General features: G+C 32.4%; 1 protein-coding gene across 1 annotated transcript in view; it reads right to left on the bottom strand.

Moving 5' to 3' along the window:
• LOC118179453 (uncharacterized) overlaps nucleotides 1–17439 on the bottom strand; it is an 84383-nt gene extending 66944 nt beyond the window's left edge. The window contains exons 1-2 of the mRNA XM_085808451.1: nucleotides 17165–17439; nucleotides 3649–4469 (exon numbers count right to left, since the gene is read on the bottom strand). Coding sequence (XP_085664577.1) covers nucleotides 3649–4460 — 812 coding nt within the window. The 5' untranslated portion in view covers nucleotides 4461–4469; nucleotides 17165–17439. The remainder of the gene's footprint in view (nucleotides 1–3648; nucleotides 4470–17164) is intronic.
• Nucleotides 17440–18824: the final 1385 nt, after the last annotated feature.

Below are 18824 nucleotides of genomic sequence, written 5' to 3'. Positions count from 1 at the left end.
AATCCAACGAGACAATGTATTCTGTGCTCCCGTGAAAGAGTTTCCAGCGGTAAGCCAGTAAGAAAAAGAGACCAGATACCAGTGTAGAATGTCAGGTATCACTCTGTGTTGTCCCTTGTTTCAAAAACTATCATACAAAGATTAATATTTAACTTTTTTTCGTTTGCCCGAGATAACTCGGGATAGTAAACTAATATTAAAAATAAATGCTTTTACACCTTCAAAAAATTAAAAATTCAACTTAAAATCTATATTTTGATTTGTTTCGTTTTGTTGTATTTAATAAGAAAATTTAAAAAAAAATGTGATGATTTTTGCAATTTTTTCAAAAAAATTTCTAAGGGAAGCGGTTAAGGAACAACCAGGTTATTCGGCGACATAAAAAAGGCTATTGCTTTCTATCTCTTGCAACAGATCTACACCTATGATTTCCAGGATGGATTTTGCAATATTTGTATTGTGCTCCAGATTTTCTCTACGCTTCCAAATGCATCCGCAAGCTGTGAGTGAAGTTTTAGCAAATTAAAACTTATTAAAAACTATCTAACTATCTGCAATCATCGAAGAGCCAGGAGCATTTATCAATTCTGGGAATTCAAGGTCTCAAAATTCTGGGAATCTAAAATCAAACAGCATATCAAAATAATTATAATGACACCATAGACATATCTGCAGAACAAAAGGCTAGAGGAGTAAAATTTTAATCCCATAATATTTTAAGAGCGTCAGGTAAGAACTTAAAATGATTAATGAAATAAGAATTATGAAAAGAAATACAAATACTAACCTTTTCCTTTCAGCAGTAACCTGCATTGTTGTTATGTACAGCTAATGAAATGTTACGCTAATGGAAGTTAGTTACGTAATTAATCAGCTAATCTATTGTTCCAACTTATGTAATTTATTGTTTGTAAATAAACATTATTTTTATTCCGGGTGCATATTTGATTGAATATTAGGTCTTACTTATTTAAGTATTTTATTGAAAAAAGGGATGCAATTATTTGTTTTATTAGCAATTTTTAACTTCTATATATTCGTTTAAACTGTTATTAGTAGTGTGCCATTTCTATTTTTTGTACTATGCTGAACTGCTTTAGTATTTAGTACTGAATTATTTCCCATTGGTATGCCTAGTTATTAGGGCAAATATTGCAAAACTACATATTTCAGAGAAAATGTACATTACATTATTATTACAGGGCAAAAAATAGTCTTTTGTGTGAATATATAAATATGAGGATGATAGTTATATATGAGGATGATAGTAGAGTTCTTGAGTAGTCTACATAAAGGTGTTAAAGTGAAATGAAATTTTAAAGTGCCATGTTAAAGCTCCTGTTAATTTAAAGAATTTGGTGTTTTAATTATTGAATCCATTTCATTTGGGATTTGTAACTTGCATATATTTGTTTAAGAAATTAATTAGCAATGCATCATTTCTATTTCTTTGTACTATGCTAAACTGCTTTAGTACCGTATTTGCCGACGTATAAGACGCACCCCCCTTTTATACACATTTTTGAAGGATGAAATTTTATTACTGATCATTATAATGAATTTACAGTATTTCAAATACAAAGAGACACAAATACAAAGCAGTATTTTCTGCAAATACCCAATCTGTCTGGGCAGGAACACCTTTTAATCTTCTTTGTCAAAACATAAGACACTCATCTCCAGAGCTAAATTAAGAGTCACTTCTTTTAAATCAGCATATGAGGACTCAGATAACAAATTGCCCTCTCTATACCATCCAGTGCATTACTACCTCTTCCTGATTCTGCCAAGTTCTTATTTTTTTTTTTTTTTTTTTTTTTCAAAATGCCTGTCTGCAGCCCTGTTTCCATGCATGCACAATCACACGTAGCTCGTATGCTATGTTATAGTACTGTCAATGTTGTTTTTGAGCCATAACTTGCGAACAAATTTAAGAAAAACTAAACAATTTCCCACACTTAAAATTCGTTCAAGAAAATTGGAAAACTTAAATGAACCCAGCTGTGATCCTGGATGACAGCACGTGTGCATTCACTACATTCTACGTAACTGTAATATTCCCGCACTCTGCAAGGAAACAAGAAAAAAATTTGCAAATGCAGAATGAAGTGAATATCGGCATATAAGATGCACCCCATTTTTCAGACCCATTTTCAAAGAAAAAAGTGCATCTTATACACCAGCAAATATGGTATTTAGTACTGAATCATTTTCCATTAGTTTGGCTAGTTATTGTTGCAAATCTTGCAAAATTGCGTATTTCTGAGAAAATGTAAATTGGATTATTACAGTGCAAAAATAGTCTTTTGTGTGAATATGTAAATATTTATTAGGTTATCGAGCTGTATGAGGACGATAGCAGAGTTCTTGAGTATGCTACATTAAAGGCGTTATTTTGAAATGAATTTTTAACATGCTAGGTTCAAGTTACCGTTAGTATACAGGAACTGGTATAAAATTACTCAAGCCATTGCATAAGTGATTTGTAATTTGCTTATATTTGTTTAAATGAAATTTTTATTGTTTAGCAATGTGCGATTCACATTTTTGTACTTTGTTGAACTATTTTAGAGCTGAATCGTTTTCTAAGTATCATTTATTAGTATGAGTAGTTATTGTTGCAAATATATATATATAAAAAAAAAAAAATGCCTATTTCAGGGAAAATGTAAATTTGATTATTTCATTGCACTAGAGAAGCAACTGCATTAAGAGAGTTCGCACAGGTTTTTAAGTATGTAACTTTTGTTACACATGTCGGCCACCAGCAGCTGAAGGTAAAGTCTGAACACTTGGTAGTTCAGTCGGGAGGGGGGGGGGGGTAGAATCCCAGTGAATTAGCTGACTGCTGCATAGGCATTTCTATCATTTTGCTCATGCACAACTTGCATACAAGCCAATTACTCTTAGACAGTCCTCACCAAAAGCCCCTCTCCTCTTAGGCAGATAGCCCTTTTATGCTTTGCCATAAGTAAAGAAACTAAAACATTTGTTATGTATATTTCTTTTATAACAAAAATAGCATATAAAGAATTTCTTACTATAAAATGGATTTTACATTTTATCTCAAACCTTACCTATTTTTATGTTTATTAAAAAAATTAAAATTTGTTAGAGAAACTTAAATGAAGATTTTGGCAAGTTTTTGCCCCACTTGGGAAAATGCTAAATCCGGCACTACTGAAATTATTCCATTTTAAAATTAGATAAAATTAAATCTTTAATTGATACTGACTTTAATTAAACACTCTATGCATTCTAAGAAATGATCTGATATACTCTCTCTCTTTTCAAGCAGAAGTATTGTTAAATTTTCGTTTACCCAAACTATAATACCTTAAAATGATCCATGCTTGCAAAATTTTCAAGATAAGCTTTCGGCATAGTTTATGTAGTTGATACATTTTCAAAACAGCTTTGCAAGACTAATAAAACCTTAGCACTAATTTTAGCATTTATCTTTGTAAACAGAAAACAAAATGCAACACAAAATTTTATAACAATTATCATTATTAAATATATTTCAAAATGTTAATTGGTTATGTCAACAGATTTTTAAAAATTCTTCAAGCTTTCTTCCTGTGAAAGATAATATCTATCATGGCAGAAAAAAAAAGAAAAAAACTCGGATATAAAACACAGACTTACCATGCTCTGTCAATAACATATTCTACACTGCGATGTGGATTAGAACATCGATAGGCATCAATAGAATTTTTTCCAGAAGTGGCCTCTTTGCAATCATTGCTATTGCATTCAATGCTTCTTTCGTGAGAGCAACGCTTCCTCTTGCCACAAGATGCAGCAGTAAAGTTTCTACATATATTTTCCATCTCGGCAGAAAGTTGAGACACAGAAAGTTTTGAAAGTTTTGAAGATTTAATGGAATGCTTTGAAATTTTTGAAGATTTTATATTGCAAAGGCGTTTATGCTTTTGAGAAAATAAAGAAACATTTGATAAGCACTGAAATTCATGATCTGCTGTAGAAGGTGGATCAACAGTCATTCTTTTAAATTTTCGCTTTCTTCTAGGTTCTCTAGATGACTGAAAATTTTCATTGACAGAATCAGATTCACCCATGCTAGTAGCACAGTGTCTCCATGATGATAAATGACAGTTATGTTTGTTTACTTTAGAAATTATTTCATCAGAATCACTCCACTGGCGAGCGATGTGCATTGAAATTTCCATTTGTTGTGGCACCTGATTATCTAAGCTAGAATCAGAATCTTCACTAACAGCACTAGACTTAGGTACACTGCTGCCTAAAGCAATTAAACAACACTTAGGTTTCGAGCGGCACTTCCAAGTTTTTCCTTTCTTAACCTTATTGCAGGAAAGATCAGATGTTCCATCTAAAGCATTGCTTAAATCTTGAGCAAGCTGATCCATATTAATGACATCATACAGAATAATAAAAAAAAATTGCTTAACTCCTTGGTGTACAATACTGTTCATGCAGAAATTCTGAAAAACAGACAAAAAAATCTATAAATATAATGTGTATCCTGAAAATAACGATGAATACTTTCTCATACAACACATAAAATTGAATTACAAAAACTGAACAAATACTATTCAAAATTAAAATAACATTTAAAAAAGATTCCTTGATATTCTGAAATTCAGACACAAGGCCTCAGCACGAAATTATAAAAAATCCTACCTGTATAAGCTAAATATAATATGCTTCTAAAGTTTAGAAACTTAAAGCATATCAGAATAGGAAAAAACTTGTACTCTCTGATTAACTGCCTAGCACTCCCACACCAATCGTTGGCTACTAATTTTTTGGCAACTTAACATGTGAAAACACTGGCAATTTTAAAAAAGCAGTGCCGCACTAAAAATTCCATAAAACAGCAGCAAATTAACAAAATTAAAAATGCAAGAATCATCCATAAAACACTTTACTTGTCTTTTTTTTTTCCAGTCTTCTGCCTACGTACGCAGCAATGTTTTAAAAGAAATCAGATAACTGCCAAATTCTCGGCATTCCTGAGCAACTTGGCATTATTCTCCATTTACAGGCCAACCTGTTTTAACTTAAAAAAAAAAAAAAAAAAAGTTGTACTGCAGAATTCCCAGTATCAAAGAGCAACTTGGCACTGATTCAAAATTCTGCAAAAGCTATGTACTCTTTCTTGCATTATCTGCCCGACCTTGATACGAAATACAGAACAAAATACTATGTCACCAAAAATTGGCAAACCAGAATTTTATGAAAATATATTTTATCTGGCAATTCACTAATGGTAGCTTGCAAACTCCCCCAGCTTACAATGCAAGCAATTTTTGATTCGAGGATTATGATTGTGAATTCTGCTTGTGAGTAGTGTGCGCAGGTTTTTTCCCTTGTAAACAAACTGTAATATCATTGTGGAGTTTGCCTCCTAATGAAAAAAAAAGGTGTTGAATTTTTTCAGAAATATGCCATTTTGCCAAGTAACAGAGAGTATAGGAATGTGTATTCCATGAAGTTGTATTTTACAAGCAATCGAGCTGTATAGAAAAGTACTCATAAAAATTGACAGGAAAGTGCTCAAATGCAAATAGGAAATTGGTTTAAAGATAGTCGAGTACCATTTACCACAGATGTTTGTTTTCTATATTACTAGTCTAAAGAATATACTTCTAGAAAATTTTGAGAAGAAATTGACATGTCTCCAAATAAAACTACTGATTGCAGCAGTTATCTGGAAGAAGTGTGTATACCTAGTATCTACATTCTTTTATACTACTATTATTTCTACTATTACTACTATTATACTACTTATTTACTACTATTATTTCTACATTCTTCTATTTCCATATGAAATAGAAGAATGTAGAAAACTTGGTGGTAGTGGATGTATTATTGAATTAGATGAAAGTTTATTTACAATAAAAAAGAATAATACAAGTAATGTTTTTCTGCAACACTGGATGTTTGGATGGATTAGTAAGGAAACTCTTCCAGAACAGGTTCCTGATCTTGGAGCACCAACAGTAATAAGCAAAATTAATCCTTTCGCCATCCTCTCCTGTCCGCGAAAATTTCTCCCCAGTGGCCGCCTGTTTTTCGTAGCGTGTAATGTTGTTTTCTTTGTACATCATAACTCTCCATACATAACTTTTGTAGTGGATGAATGTCAATGAATATTAAGTAAAATTAAAAGGAAATAAAGCATAATGGAAAAATAATATCTCTGCTTATTTCTAACAGCAGGATAATTTGATAACATCTGTTTCAGGCAGTCCACCCCTCACATTTTGTTGTAATCTTTTACAATTATTGGTTTTCTTACAGTTCTTTTCCGTGTTCAATCATCGCGTTATTATGGACTGTACTCACTAAACGTATATCCTTCTTGTCTTTCCAATTCCCAACCTCATTTTTTTTCTCTTTCTGCAGAGTAGACATTGAAACCATCTCTCACTGTCTTGTATCTGATGTAAAATGGCGCGAGGGGCAAATTCAATTAGAAATAGAATGCCTGATTAATGCTGCCCTTTAGGAGGTATTAGAACAAACAAAAATAAAAACTCAAACAAGTAAACATTTAGAAAGAGTGTTAAACGTTTTAAAATGTAGAAGAACGCTTGTAGTGCGTTACGGCTGTCCTGCGGAAGTTTCACTTGAATGTGCTAGACGCGTTACGGATGATGAAGAGGTTAAAGAGCATATTGCTGAAGGAACTAATGTCTTTTCATACAGCTGGAGAATGAACAATATGCAAGAACTCAAGCGAGCTTGTTATGATCAGTGGAAAGTAAATCATAAGCACAATTTTGTAGATCCCCTAAGTGGCATGCACACACACAATGTGAAGAGATTATAAGGACCTATTAAGTAGAGAATAGGCAGAGGGGGATGGTTAGGCATCACCTACCAAGTTATCTTGGGGAATTTGGAGAAAATGTTTGGAAGGAAAGCAAAAAGACTGCCTTAAAGAGATTGTAAAGCAGATAGCTGAACAGTATTCACCAGATGTAAAAATATAAATATTGTTCTGTGGCAGTCCTCTGGTGTTTCCCTAAGCACATTGGTGTATACATGGAGAGAAGTGTAAGCTGCTCTATGATGATGCAAATTCTGTAATTTTCTGATGACTTTTTAAGTTAAAACCGCTGTATAAGGGTTAAATAGTGGTACTTCAAGTTATTCGGTACAAATTTTTACACGGCTGGTGCTGGACACACACACACACACACACAAAAAAAAAAAAAAAAAAAGAGAGATAAAAAGCATATACTAAAAATAATATTCTGATAACTCTTATACTCCTATACTGTATGGAGGAGAAGGAACTGTAAGAATGATCTAAACAACTTTACATTTAATCAACTTTCTTAGAATCAATTACCTCAATCAGATGCAAAATCACACCTAATAAAATTTGACCTGGAAAATAAGAATAAATCTGCACTGGTGCTCGAGTAAAAAAGAATGCCATTTCTCAAACAAAACCATTATTTCAATTCACTTAAACTACATATTCTATCAATTACTAAATTAACTCAAGAGCACAAGGTACAGTTTCATTAATTCAAAAACCTCACAAACACCAGAGGAAAAATATTCATTCTACAATCAGTCAGTTCCTCATAAATAATAATAAATTTAAAAAAAAATCAAGAGTTTAAATACATTCTTGGCACCTAAAATCTTTTGAGTTTAACCCCCCCCAAAAAAATCAAATAATTATATTAAGTGGCTAGTACAAATTCTTAGGTTTCTTCCAGAAAAATATGATCAGGTAGTTCAGAACCTTTTGAGGTGGCCAGATGAAAAATTTATATTTAAAAATGTTGAACTGTAAATACTTGCAGAGGGAACACGTCTTAATTTAAGGGATATAGACAGAAAATTCTAATGAGACTATAGAAGTTCAAAGTACTCACTTTGAACCCAAATTTAAGCAGAATAAAGGGTTCAAGTGTTATAAATGTGGCCGTCCAGGTCATATTCAAAAGTACTGTAGAATGAAAGGTAATTTTTCCAGCTCACCCTCGCCTGCTTCTTCTGTTTCCTCAGCTGTATCTAGTATAACAAAACATCCCCTAAACGTAAGTCTAAACCCAAGTTATGTAAACCCAAGGTAAAAAAAATTCCCATGTTGAGTCCTTTTTCATAGCTCATGCTAATGTTACCAACTTGGAGGAAAATGATGATAGTTGTATTTTTGATACTGCTGCACCTCATCATTTTTGTAAAAATCGTGAATTGTACGATACTTTTTCTTCTGTGAAGAATGAGAACATGCTAGTAGCTGTTGATGGGACAACTTTTCCAATTATGAATTGGAAAGGCACTGTTAAAATGAAATTTGGGAATAAAATTATTTTGTTTGAAGATGTTTCATACTCATCTGAACTGAGACGAAATTTAATATCTGGACCTAAGATGGATATCAATGGAGCAAGATTTTATGGTAAAAATGGGCAAATTAAAATTACTAACGATGAAAATGAAACCATTTTTAAGGATAAGTTGATAGGAGGTAATTATCACGTGTTCCCGAAAATAGTGAAAAAGGGGGGCAAATCTGTGAAATTTGAAGCATCCATAGTTCAACATAACATTAGTGAATTATGGCATGGTCGGTTTGGTCATATAAATTATGGTGCTATTGTCAGGACTAGTAAGAGACATTCAGTTCGAGGTCTTCCTGTGTTAAAGAATTTACCTAATTCGTTTTGTGAACATTGCCAAATCAATAAGCAAAGACGAATTTCCTGCAGACCTTTAGAAGGTATTCAAGTGAAGAAACTGCTTGAAAGTGTTTTTTTCTGATGTATAGAGACCTATTAACATTCCAGGTAGGAATAGTGAACGTTATTTCGTTTCCTTTATTGACGAATAGTCTAGTTATGTGGTAGTGTACCCCATTGTAGAGAAGAGCCAGGTATTTGAGGTCTTTGAAAGGCGTATAGTACGTGCTGAAAGATCTCTGAATCTTAAGCTGAAATATTTTAGAACTGAAAATGGACGAGAATATGACAATGAACAATTCAGGATATACTGTAATAAAAATGAAGTAAAGCACGAATTTACAAACATACATACTCCGGAACAAAATGGAGTTTGTGAGAGATTCAATCAGACAGCTCTCAACAATGTACGTGCAATTTTACATGATAGTGGAATGAGTCCTGAATTTTGGTCAGATGCAGTGATTTATTTTGCATATTCATTTAATAGAATTTGTCATAAAGGTCAAGATAGAACCCCATTCGAATTGTATACTATGCGAAAACCATCAGTGCGTCACCTTAAGGCATTTGGAAAGATTCCCCAGGTGAGAATTCCAAAAGCTAAAAGAAACTCTAAGCTTGATCCAAAGGCAACGAAGGGCTGATTGATTGGATACAGTGTAAGAGCAAAAGGGTACAAAATTTAGTTGAAAATGAACAAAAAGTAGTAGAAACCCTAAATGCTACTTTTAAAGAGTCAGTTGGGATGCAGAGAAGTTGCAATAGAGCTGCACTGGGCACTCTTCCTGATTTGGAATCTGAAGAGAGGGTCAAGTTCCAATCTATTGATACTCCAGTTGGCTACTCCCCTGAAATAGAGGAAAGAATTGATACCAGTGTACCCTCTTCTATACCTAGCACTGACACTCAATCTACATTGAGACAGGTAACTTGGCTTCGTAAACCTGTTCCAAGGCCAGACGGCATTCGTACGAATGTGTACTATTTTGAAAAGAGGTCTAATCAAAGACTATGATCACCAAATGATGTGGAAAAGTATAGCACTGAGAATAATATTCAGTATGATCCTACCTTGTTTGATTTCAAGGGAAGCAATACTTATAGTGGTGAAATCGACCCAACCGGCATTCCTTCAACATCATTCACCCAAGACAGCCGAGTAGAGGTTTCAATTCCAAACACTTATAACCAAGTAATGAAATCCACAGAAAAGGATAAATGCATAGAGGTGATGGAAGAGGAAATGGCCGACATGCGAAAGCATAAGGTATGGCATTTTGTTCCACTTCCTAAAGACAAGACTCTGCTACGTTGCAGGTGGAAGAACATTAAACTCAACATGTTGAAGAACATTAAACGTGACGAATTTGGAAACATTGTTCATTTTAAAGCTCGTTTGGTGGCTCAGGGTTATCAGCAAATTAAATACGATATCTATGATGAAACCTACTCTTCTGTAGTCAACTTTTGGCAGATCTTTGGAATATGGTAACTGGTAGTTTGGCGACATTTTAGAGGCGATAAAGGTTACTACCTAGGACTTTGGTAATAATGTGAGAAGTACTCAGTTCCGATTACGCATTATTTTGTGTGAGGGAAATGAGAGATCATGAGATATGTCATGTGACATTAATGGACGAATTACAGTTCTTTAATTGGAAAAGGGGGGGGGAATTTGGAAAACTGTAGTACTACATTATTTTGTATTAAGCTTCATTGTGTGTTGTGTGAAATAGTGGAAGTGTGCGTGCCACGTAATGAAAATTCTGAAGATTAGGTAAGTTAGTATTTTTAATCATTTGAGGATGTTATTTTTATGCATTGTTCTAAATGTAAGGAGTAAATAAATTAATATGATATTATTGGAAAATTGTTATTAGCAATGATTTAGTTTAAAGTAATTAGGATTGTAATCTAATTTTTATTAATTTAATGTATGTGCTTATTTATATTTTTAGTAATGTTTTTTAATTTAATTATATTTTAATTTAGTGATCGTGATTTTGTGAGTTACATGTTTGTAGTATTTTGGAATACGTTGAGTATTTTCATGCATTTTCGAGAAATTTTTCTAATTTATGAGAAAAAAGCAGTGTACATGGATATAGTGAAGAGTGTGCGCAATGCCATTTTTGTGCAATTCTGGGATGTTTTTTTAAGTAAAAATAAGTCGACGTGTACATAGTTTAGTGATATTTTAATTAAATGATAGTTATTTTGTGAATTTTATGTTTGTAGGAATTTGGTATACATTTCAGTTGAAGTAAACGTGCATGGAAGTAATTTAAATATTTGACACTTAAGTATTTGTAATGTTTGCGGTATGAATTCGTTGGTGACGTTTATAATATAATAGATAATTTAGAGGTAAAAGTTTTTGGATATTTTATTTATTTTATACGTGGAAATGTTCATCTTTGGAAAGGGTATATACTTTTTGCGATCAGGTAATTTCATATATGTTCTTTTTACCAGATTTAAAGATTCACAAAATTTTCATGCATTTTCGTGAAATTTTTCTAATTTATGAGAAAAACGCAGTGTACATGGATATAGTGAAGAGTGTGCACAATGTAATTTTTGTGCAATTCTGGGATTTTTTTTAAGTAAAAATAAGTCGACGTGTACATGGTTTAGTGATATTTTAATTAAATGACAGTTATTTTGTGAATTTTATGTTTGTAGGAATTTGGTATACATTTCAGTTGAAGTAAACGTGTATGGAAATAATTTAAATATTTGACACTAAGTATTTGTAACCATTTGTAATGTTTGCGGTATGAATTCGTTGGTGACGTTTATAATATAATAGATAATTTAGAAGTAAAAGTTTTTGGATATTTTATTTATTTTATACGTGGAAATGTTCATCCTTGGAAAGGGTATATACTTTTTCGCGATCAGGTAATTTCATATATGTGCTTTTTACTGAGTTTAAAGATTTACAGAATTTTTTTGCATTTTCGTGCAAATTTTTGTAATTTATGAGAAAATAACAGTGTAGATGGATAAAGTTAAGAGTGTGTGCAATGCCATTTTTGTGCAATTCTGGGATTTTTTTTTTAAGTAAAAATAAGTCAACGTGTAAATGGTTTATGTGTATGTGCTATTCTGAAAAACGCGCAAGGAGTTTGCGATTGTGCACTTTTTCCCAATTTTGCAGTTAATATTTGTCATGATTAAGCAGTTTTGTTGCATAAAATTTCTAGCATAAGTGTAATTCAGCTAGTAGATTGTTGGAAAAAGTGTTCAGTAAATAAAAAGAAAAGAAACATGTCTTTACTTTGTGAAGACAAAATGGCGGCGAAAAAAAAAATAGAGGGTTGCTGTAGCAGAGTTGGTAGCCAAATTTTCGCCAAAAAATCGCCAAGTAACCATAATCCAAAGATCAACCCAACTTTTCAGTAATAAGGCTCTTTTCCTCTCTCCTAGTTGCACACCATGGATGGGCAAATATACAGTGTGACGTAAAAAGTGCCTATCTCTATGCTCCTTTATCTGAGGAAATTTACATGTCCCAACCTCAGGGTTTTGTAGAGCGAGATAAAGAAACTTCTGTGTGTTGTTTAGATAGGGCCTTGTATGGTCTGCATCAGAGTGGACGATTATGGTACTAAGAGTTAGATAAAACACTATGTAACCTAGGGTTTACCAAGTTTGACTGGTGTAATTGTGTCTATCGATTTAAAGATTTTGTCATTCTGTTGGTTGATGATATTGTTGTGTTTGGAAAAAGTGAAGTTCAGGCTAAAAGGATATTAAGAGTTCTGAGTTCACAGTTTGATTTGAAAATTTTGGGTAAAACAAGAAAGCTCTTGGGTGTAGAATTTGAATATGAGAACAATAGTGTCCTGATTCATCAGCAATTATATACAGAAGACATAGCTAATCGATTCAAGTCTTTTAAAATACAAATTACTTCCCTTCCAATAGTTAAAGGTGTGAAATACTCAAAGTCCCAGTACACAAGAAGAAATGACCAAGATGACAAATTATCCTTATAGAAATGTTTTAGGATGCCTCTCGTTTCTTTGCAATCGTACTCGTCCGGATATAGCCTATGCTGTTAATATATTTTCTCAGTTTCAAAGCAATCCTGGTAAGTTTCACTGGGAAGGATTACTTAAACTTTTGGGATACGTTTCCAATACCAGACGCTACAAACTTAAACTCGTATGCAAGGAACTGAAGCTAATATATATATTCAGATTTTGCTTCAAGCAGAGATGATATGGTGTCTATTGGCAGACAAATAGCTTTTTTGGGAGAATCACCTGTATCTTGGCATACATTTAAAGAAAGGACAGTGAGTGTGTCTACTATGGAGGCTGAATTTATTTCCATAACTAAATCAGCAAAAGAATTGTTTGGTTTAAAAACATTTTGGATGAATGCATTCAGTTTAAAATTGCAAGTAACTATGTTTCAAAACCTATATTGTTTGCAGATAACATGGCTGCTGTAAGTTTTACAAAATCACCCATTGAAAACTCAAGGACAAAACATATAGATGTAAAGCTATTCATTTTTCGTGATCTACTGAACAGGGAAATTTTTTATCTAAAATATGTTCCAAGCAAAGATAATCTGGCTGATTCCATGACAAAACCGCTGACTAAACATAACTTGATAGGATTTTGTGGAGCAATTTTTGGCTAATCTTTAGAATATGGTAACAGGTAGTTTGGCGACATTTTGGTAAGGTGATAAAGGTTACTAGCTAGGACTTTAGCAATAATCTGAGAAGTACACAGTTCGAATCGCAGATTATTTTGTCTCAGAGAAATGAGAGATCATGAGACATGTAATGTGACATTTTCCGGAAAATTCCGACTGTGATTTTAGCTAATAAGCACTTAGAAACAATTTCGCTGCTAAAGTGCAGAATCACCCACTTATTTGTTTCGCGCTTTTTACAAGAGTAAGAAAAATGGGAATTTTGTCAATTTTCTTTGACTTTTTAAGTGAAAATAGGTTGATGTGTACATAGATAAAGTCAAGAGTGTGCGCAATGCCATTTTTGTGCAATTCTGGGATTTTTTTTAAAGTGAAAATAAGTCGACGTGTACATGGATGCCGTGTATGTGCAATTCTTAAAAACGTGGCAAGCAGTTTGCGATTCTGCACTTTCTCCCAATTTCGGACCTAATCTTCGTCATGATTAAGCACTTTTGTTCCACAAAAGTTCTAGCTTAAGCGTAATTTGGCTAACAGATTGTTGGAAAAAAATGTTGAAAAAAAAAAAAAAAAGCCTTTATTTCGCGAAAACAAAATGGCGTCCAAACAAAAACTAGCAGGTTGCTGTAGCAGGGTTGGTCGCCAAATTTTCGCCAAGTTACCATAATCTAAAGATTAACCGGTTGATCTTTACAATATGGTAACTGGTAGTTTGGCGACATTTTGGAGGTGATAAAGGTTACTACCTGGGACTTTGGTAATAATGTGAGCAGTACTCAGTTCTGATTACGCATTATTTTGCGTGAGGGAAATGAGAGATCATGGGATATGTCATGTGATATTAATGGACGAATTATGGTTCTTTAATCGGAAAAGGGGGGAAATCAGGAAAAAATGTGGAAATTTTGTATTTAGCTTTATTCTGTGTTGTGTGAAACAGTGTTGTTTAATTTTTGGATCCCATGGCCCTAACTAAAGTGAATTCGAAATGGGTATTTAGGCATTGTGATAAAGAGAAGTTTGCTTTTTATTTAGCGGAGGAAGTATGGAGGAAAAATTCGCAGAAAAAATCTTTCAATAGTTTTATTGAATGAATTAGAAAAGTGTATCCGGCACGTAATCAAGATTCTGAAGAAGATTAGGCAAGTTAGTATTTTTAATTACTTGAGGATATTATTTTTATGCATTGTTCTAAATGTAAGGTGGAAAGGAATTTGGTATTATTGGGAAAATTGTTATTAGCAATGATTTAGTTTAAAGTAATTAGGATTGTAAGGTAATTTTTATTAATTTAATGTATGTGCTCATTTATATTTTAAGTAGTGTTTTTGAATTTAATTATATTTTAATGAAATGATAGTTATTTTGTGAATTTTATGTTTGTAGGAATTTGGTATACGTTTAAGTTGAAATAAACGTGCATGGAAATAATTTAAATATTTGATACTAAGTATTTGTAATGCTTGCAGTATGAATTTGTTGGTGATGTGTATAATGTAATAGATGATTTAGAGGTAAAAGTTTTTGGATATTTTGTTTATTTTATATGTGGAAATGTTCATATTTGTAAAGGGTAAATACTTTTTCGCGATCAGGTAATTTCATATGTGTTCGTTTTACCGGGTTTAAAGATTGAGAAAATTGTCATGTATTTTCGTGAAATTTTTCTAATTTATGAGAAAAAAGCAGTGTACATGGATATAGTGAAGAGTGTGCGCAATGCCATTTTTGTGCAATTCTGGGATGTTTTTTTAAGTAAAAATAAGTCGGCGTGTACATGGTTTATGTGTATGTGTTATTTTGAAAAACGCGTAAGGAGTATGGTATTGTGCACTTTTTCCCAATTTTGCAGTGAATATTTGTCATGATTAAGCAGTTTTGTTTGATAAAATTTCTAGCATAAGTGTAATTCGGCTACTAGATTGTTGGAAGAAGTGTTCAGTAGATAAAAAGAAAAGAAACATGTCTTTACTTCGTGAAGAGAAAATGGCGGCGGGGAAAAAAAATAGAGGGTTGCTGTAGGAGAGTTGGTTGTCAAATTTTCGCCAAAAAATCGCCAAGTTACCATAATGTAAAGATCAACCGATTAACCAAATCAGCATTAACAGTTTTGTTATTGTAAATTTTGAATTTGATTATGATAAAACATGAGTATGCACCGTACTTGAGGACACTAAAACATGCAACACCTATTTAAAAAAAGGGAAGCCCTTGTGGAGAGTTATATAAGAAAAATGGCTCTCATTCACATTACACAAATGGGGAGAAAAATAAAAATACCTTTCAGTCAGGACATTCACTGGGATCTGAATCTAGGTCAAAATATCGGCGCTTTTATCTACTCAGCTATTAAAAGGCCAAGAATACATCCACAAAAAAAAAAGTTTGGTAAAATCCTAGGAGAGCCCATACACACCCTTGGTGACAAACTGGAAAAGTTCAGAATCACCCACTGCTTTGTGAGTTTCTCAAAATCGCAAGCTTGAAAGTAAGAAGTAAAAAAAATTGCACAAACTCGGTTCCCATGTACACATCGACCTATTTTCACTTACAAAAACATCCCAAAATTGCACAAACTTGTCATTACACACTCCCTTGACTTTGTCCTTGTGCACATCGATACGTGCCATATAAGTGGGCGCTCCATGGGTGTGGGCTCTGCTAGGATCCAACCAAAAGTTTTATTTCTAAGTTAGGTGCTGAAGAGGCATATCATTTTTTTAAATGTTGCTTTTATAGCAGTCTGGTTATATGACTCTGTTTTTGTAATGCAAAGTCAGTAATTTTCCGGCATGTTGCAGCAATCTGACACATTACAAACCACAAAGAACAGTTTGAAGCAACTGGCATAGGACACAACACTGGATTATACACATCTGTTTTAACAAATCACTAACGTAAGACTGGGGATACAGAAAATGCAATGCATCATCAAAACATAAAAGTCATTCTTAAGGATTTTAGTTAGCACAAAACATACAACACAAAAAATATGCAAATCTATCTACAGCAAATAGGTATCTTATAAATATTTTTTTTCCAATAAACTAATAACTTTTTTTACTGCAGGAAAGCATCATTATAGCACGTTAATTTGTTAGCAGTAATTCACTGAATAGGTATCTAGTAAAGTTCCCCCTACAGTCAACAAATTAAATGAAATATACTCTGTTTCCAATGCAGCCACATGCATGTGTTAAAGAAAGAATGACAGATAGAGAAATCAAGAATACCTTTTGCGGAAGAAAACCCGAAAATTATAATAACATAATTATATAGTTAAAATATAAATTACATTTTCTTCTATGTATTCTATTCGTACATTGTCTCCTCGTAAGTAAAAGAACATTACATTTTTTTAAGGTCACCTCGTTAAGTCAACAGCGTAATTATAAAAAACAGATTACTAGTACACTTTTTTCTCCCCAAGGAAAAACTTCATGATTCTTTTGTATTACACCAATGGAAATCTGTAGACTTACGTTCACCAAAGTAAAACAATACTGGTCCTTCTAAATGTTCACCTAATTTCATTTACATTACGTATTCACTGGTAATTTGTTCACCATTTCAATAACTAAATTGATAGACATTAACTTAATTATGAACAAAAGAGTAGTAAAACAGAAATTTCTTAACGTATCCAAAACCACCGTGCTTTCGAAGCGATGTTATCTTCGTATTTTTCCCCGAATTTCGTATATACATAGTTATTATCGTTTCTAAACGAACACCAGCGGAGTTCATTGCTAAAGAGATAAAAATATTATAACAGAACTATAACTCACCTTATAATAAATAAATAGAATACTTCAGACAACATCTTTGAGCATTCACTCTAAACCTTTATAAATTCACTCCTTAAGAATTAATAGCGTTCAAAACTTCAAAGTGAAAAAAGAATCTTTCCGATAACATAAATCTTCATTAAAAAGACGTCTAGTTTCAACTTTATTAAAACTGTATTTCAACACTTCATCAACAATAAAAATCATTCGAAAAAATTAAGTAAACAAATAAGTTCTTTGGACACGATGACTTCATTTCATTTCATAACGTAAAACATGTCAGCAAGCATTAGCAAGGACTACTACTAGTAAGAACCAAGGAGGTTAGAATAGAAGGAGGGAGGGTTCGCAGTTTCCTCCACTATCGGGGAATGAAGCTCCACGGAACAAGCGGCGTCCATGTTTGTAACTTCAAAACATTTGCCATACGGTAGTGAAACGTACGTGTTTCTCAGCTGTTAAATGCAGGGATTTTCTAGTAAAAATATCTTAAATTTATAATGAAATGCTTCGCTATTGTTAGTTTTTTGTTTTAAAGTTATAAAGATGATATCCTTAATTTACTAAGTACAGAAAATCATTAAGAAATAGTTCGAAATCTAAATGATGTTTCTGCATAACTTCAAGAATTTGTATAGGTTTTATTATCAACTTGTTGAGTATACTTTCCAATTGTTTCTTTAAGAAGTGATATTTCTGATTTATTCGCAATATTATTACAATTTATTAAAGAATCACTTAGAATAATTTTTACCTGAAATTAATAGCAGATAATTATCTAAAAAAATGGTAACATGTTGCTTTTTTTAAATGAATGTTTTAAATAGATTTTTTTTCACAACCAACAACCTTATATAAACAAGCAAATAAATATTAATAAAATAAACTAGATTTATGTGAATTCAATGATTTCAGCTTATGCGCGTTTCATATTTATAAATCTCAAAGAAATTACCCTGAATTAAGCTGAATTACAGAAATGTACCTATATAAATTTTTGGATATATCTTTCCACATGTTCAATTGTGTAAATATTTTACTTACGTTTATCGCAATACTGCCCAGAAATTTGTAAGCTTATGCAAAAACATTTTAACAACTGAACAGTTTATCTCGATCAAATGCACAAATTATATTCGTAACAGTTCACAAAACTTAAAAATGAATAATAATTAATGCATAAAGAAAGCGTTGCTTTATTTAACACTTTTACAATTGATAAAAATAGTAACAATTGATTTCTTACTTTTCATGAAAATTATGAAACTATTTACCTAAGCGTTCAAATCATACAGTTTAATTACTAGCACATATCATTATATGTTAAGGAACGAAGATACCAGCTGTAAGCAAAAACATTAAAGTGTATTTAACATGTTTCGATTATTATTAAGTCTTTTTTTTTCACATCTGAAAAGAAAACAACATGACATTGTGATATTTTTTAACATATTTATGAAATTACACACACACACACAAAAAAAGAAAATCAATACTTACGAGTAAACAGTAATCCCAGGAATATTTTTTGAAAATCTATTTGTGCATCCATATGCAATATAAGCTGACATGCTTCAAAAAGAAAAGGGGGAAAAAATGTTACAATTACAGACTTCCTTGCACAAGTCACTGTGATAACAGTTAACATGGCCGCCAAGCT

This window comes from Stegodyphus dumicola, chromosome X1, assembly GCF_044657685.1.
Source record: "Stegodyphus dumicola isolate Sdum_Otavi_A_Nest chromosome X1, ASM4465768v1".
Classification (NCBI taxonomy): Eukaryota; Metazoa; Arthropoda; class Arachnida; order Araneae; family Eresidae; genus Stegodyphus; species Stegodyphus dumicola.
This window is presented reverse-complemented; position numbering and strand designations above follow the sequence as displayed.